This window comes from Nicotiana attenuata, unplaced genomic scaffold (genome assembly GCF_001879085.1).
Source record: "Nicotiana attenuata strain UT unplaced genomic scaffold, NIATTr2, whole genome shotgun sequence".
Classification (NCBI taxonomy): Eukaryota; Viridiplantae; Streptophyta; class Magnoliopsida; order Solanales; family Solanaceae; genus Nicotiana; species Nicotiana attenuata.
In genome coordinates this window covers 22,211-26,418 of record NW_017673024.1, presented here as the reverse complement: position 1 = coordinate 26,418, position 4,208 = coordinate 22,211, and the positions used below count along the sequence as shown (strand labels likewise).

At 34.0% G+C, this 4,208-nt stretch overlaps 1 protein-coding gene across 1 annotated transcript; it reads left to right on the top strand.

The window, feature by feature from the left end:
* The first annotated feature begins 1,082 nt into the window (after positions 1–1,082).
* LOC109215227 (blue copper protein-like) lies at positions 1,083–3,861 on the top strand. The gene is made up of 3 exons (XM_019379247.1): positions 1,083–1,373; positions 2,209–2,676; positions 3,293–3,861. The coding sequence occupies exons 1-3, from the start codon at positions 1,193–1,195 to the stop codon at positions 3,679–3,681; spliced, it is 1,038 nt and encodes a 345-aa protein (XP_019234792.1). The 5' UTR covers positions 1,083–1,192; the 3' UTR covers positions 3,682–3,861.
* The last annotated feature ends 347 nt before the right edge of the window (positions 3,862–4,208 follow it).

The following is a 4,208-nucleotide window of genomic DNA, read 5'->3' as shown; positions in this document are numbered from 1 at the left end:
GACTTTACAAATGTAAGGTTATTCATAATTCGATAGAAATATAAAATAAAATAATCGAACTGAGCTGATTGATAAACACATTTACTAGATGTTATTTCATCTTTTTGTCTATATTCGTCGCCTCATAATATATTCAATTCCAATTAAGTTCAATATTTTCGACACCAGATATAGGTATATACAACAACAATAACAACAAAACTAGTGAAATCTCATACGTGGGGTCTGAGGAGGGTAAAGTGTATGCAGACCTTACCCCTACCTTATGATAGTAGAGAGGCTGTTTCCGAAAGACCCTCGGCTCGAGAGAAGTAAAATGAAGCAATAAACAAACACAGTAGCAACAATAAGGTAATTAGACATAAGTGTAAATAGAGATACGTGCAATAACGGAGATCTAAGAATACGACACTATAAGAATAGAGTCAATCTCGCAGGAAATAATGACACAACGTGAAATAACAAGGGGCTAGGAATAGGAAAATAGAAGACTAATACTAATACTACTGAGAAGACTAGACAAACTCTAAATTGTCTGTCATCCTACAACTCTAATAATCCTTGATCTCCACACCAAATGTAGGTATATATGTTTAAAATTACTAAAACTTCAAAAATTATTAAATTATAAACTCATAATCTCAAAGATATAGTGAGTTCAAACAGAGACGTAACCTGAATTTCAACTTATAGGTTTTGGGCTTTATAGCTAATAAACGTTTAATTTTTAATATTTATGCATGTTTAATAATTTTTTTTAACATAAATATATTGTTTGAGCAAAAATTATTGGGTTCGGCCCATGGTTCTAGCTCCGACCCAAAATTCGAAGGTAGAAGCTTAAAAATTAAAGCGATCAAATTTATATTCTGAATTCGTGGAACTTCAGACTTGTATAATTAGCGGGTTGCACGAGTTTTCTAAATTTATTCCCCTCATTTAATCTAATTTATTTCATTCCAAATTGGAACAAGTCATCCAAATCCAAATGGAAAAGGAAAGAAAAATAAATTACTACTTAAATATAATGAAAAGAAGGAAAGAACAACCTCTCTCCTATGTTGTGTTACCTCTATAAATAGAAACCTCATTGCCACCCCAATACCTCAACTCAACCTCTTTCCTTTTCTCTATCAAAAAACATACAAAGCTAACAGGGGCGACTTCGACTTGAAGAACATACAGTGCAAAAATGGCCAGAAAGCTGAATTTGGCTACTTTTGCAATATTTGCAGCTGCTTTATTACATATTTCAATGGCACAACAAACTCATGTAGTTGGTGATGCTTTGGCTTGGAGCGTTCCTAACGGTGGCGCCGCCGCTTATACCACCTGGGCTTCCCGGAAAACCTTCGCCGTCGGCGACATTCTTGGTTAGTAATTAAATTATTACAACTAATTTGTCCTTTCTTTGCTCTAGATTAATCTTTCTTCCACTTATGTTACTTTTTTGTTAATTATGTTTAGTTTACTCTAACAAATGGAAATGGGTAATACACTTTTTGCTTTTTTATTACCTAGATTCCTTCCCACTTGTATTGCTTTTTGGTCAATTATTTTCTCCCCTCGTGTCCATATCTAGTGGCAAATACGTACAAAATCATGACACGCTACATTCCATTCGACTTTTATTTATATATTATATATAAAGTTAAATAATTTTATAACATGTAGCTACACCAAGATTTAATTATTTGCTAGAAAAGAACAATATAGGATTTAAAATAATACTACTCCGTAATTACCACCTAAAAATTCATTTGGGCTGATAGACGTCTAATTAGCAGGAATTCACAATTTAGAATGAGTCTCATATTATATGTATTAGTAACATGTCTTTTTTTTTTTTTTTTTTTCTGAATATGTTTCCATTATCCTGAGTCGAAAATCATAAAATTCGCTCTAAATTTATCTTTGCGTCTATGTAATAGAGGCGGAGCCAGAATTTTGAATCTTATGGGTTCGGAATTGTAATACATTAAGTTACTGGATTCTAAATTAATAATTTATATATATTCAAGGAATTTTTAAGGTAAATACATGATTTAAACAAAAGTTGGGTTCGTCCGAACCCGTATCTCACACTCTAGCTCCGCCCCAGTATGTAAGCTTTGATCACGGTGAATTAGAACACTTTTAAATTTTTGATTTTTCATGGTTTTAACTAATAAATTTATTTGGAATCTTTCTTTTTACTTCTTTATGCAGTTTTTAACTTTACAACCGGATTGCATAGTGTGGCTGAGGTGTCAAAGGCAAATTTTGATTCATGCAATACCGCAAACCCAATTTCTATATCCACTAATGGGCCAACAAATATTACATTGAGATCTGCTGGATCACATTACTACCTTTGTACCTTACCAAGCCATTGTACATTGGGCCAGAAATTGGCTATCAATGTCTCCGGCTCCGCCTCTCCGGCTCCTCAGCCAGCTGCCGCCAGGCCCGTCATTCCTCCCACCGTCGCTCCAGTGACCGCTCCTTCAGTGAGCCCATCAACAGCTCCCGCACCATCGGTTACAGCCACCCCGGCATTGGCACCTGCACCTTCAGTTGCAGCCCAAACTTTTATTGTTGGAGGCAACATGGGCTGGAATGTTCCTACTACTGGTGGCCCAAATGCTTATCAAACTTGGGCTAATGGCAAATCCTTCAAAGTTGGAGATACTCTTGGTAAGCACTAAAAATTATCCCGAACTCGTTTACCATTTTTTATCAGGTTATCAATTAATACGTATCATAATATTTATCTATATTTACCTTATAAATGACCTGATCATACTTACTGTCGTACATTAAAACCTACTAGCCTTTGAGGTGCCAATAGTGCTTATAATTCAAATAGGAGTAATATTTTGTATCACACTTCATCTTGAAATAGTCTCATTTCAATGAAAATTATATGGTGTAACTAACTTATACACTGTATTTACCATATATAAATACACTTTGAAATAATTACAATTTGTAGCTACAATTGTATTTTGTAGCAAAATCTCAATGGTAAATATGGTGTATATAATGTATGGAGTCACATACAGCGATACAGTAACTGTATGTATCACTGTATTTCAGGATATTGTATGTAATGATACAATCATTTAGAGCAAATTGAATAAAAGTGATAAAAAATGGTAATAATTGAACACTAGTTATGAGTGATAATTAAGCAAACTATAGTTACTTATGTTCGTTAGGCAATAAACTGTATTGCTTTATAAAAATATCTATTGCTATATTTATAGTTGTTGATCTGACATTTTAACCTTTCTTATATTTTTCAATGCAGTTTTCAATTTTGTCAATGGGAGGCACAATGTTGCAATGGTTAATAAGGCAGCTTATGACTCATGCAACACAACTTCTCCTATCAACACAATTAGCACTGGTCCTGCTAGGATCACACTTACAAATTCTGGTGAAAATTACTACATGTGCACTTTCCCTAGCCACTGCTCATTAGGTCAAAAGCTAGCCATCAACGTCACCAGCACCAGCGCTGCCGCCCCCACGCCTTCCATCGCTGCCACACCATCTGGCTCCACCGTCCCATCCGTCCCCTCGGGCGATTCTCCGGTCACTTCACCACCACCACCAAGTGCCTCAGCTCCATCTTTGGTTCTTGCAGCTTTGCCTGTCACTTTCTTGTCACTTGCCTTTGCTAGGTTGTTGAATTAAATAGTATAGTATTGATTTTATGTAATTCTTTTACTTGTTTTTTTTTTTTTTTTTTTGTTATCTTTATATACGGATTTGACATTTTTGTTGTACCAATAAAGCTGAATTTTTGGATTCCAGCTAGAATTTTTTTCTTGTTGATTTTAATGTATTGAAATTTCAATCTTCCTGCCTTCTTAATTTGAAAACGTGTGACAACGTAATTTGTATGCTCGTGTGTCATGCATGACAATACATTAGGCTCTCGTTTGGCCATAGATTTTGATTACTTTTTTTTTAAAAAGAATTTAAAAAATATTATTTGTTCATGAAATATATAATCGGTATTCCCCAAAATTGTTTAGAGTAATTTTTTTGGTGAAGTTTTTTCTTTCATTTACAAAACTTCCAACTTTTTCTTTATAAATAAAATGCATGTTCAAATACAACTTCAACTTCTGAAAATTATTTTTCAACATAATGAATTTTTACTAGAATCTTGAATCCTCATTACCAATAAATGGACTTTATTTTCCCTTTTTCTTTTG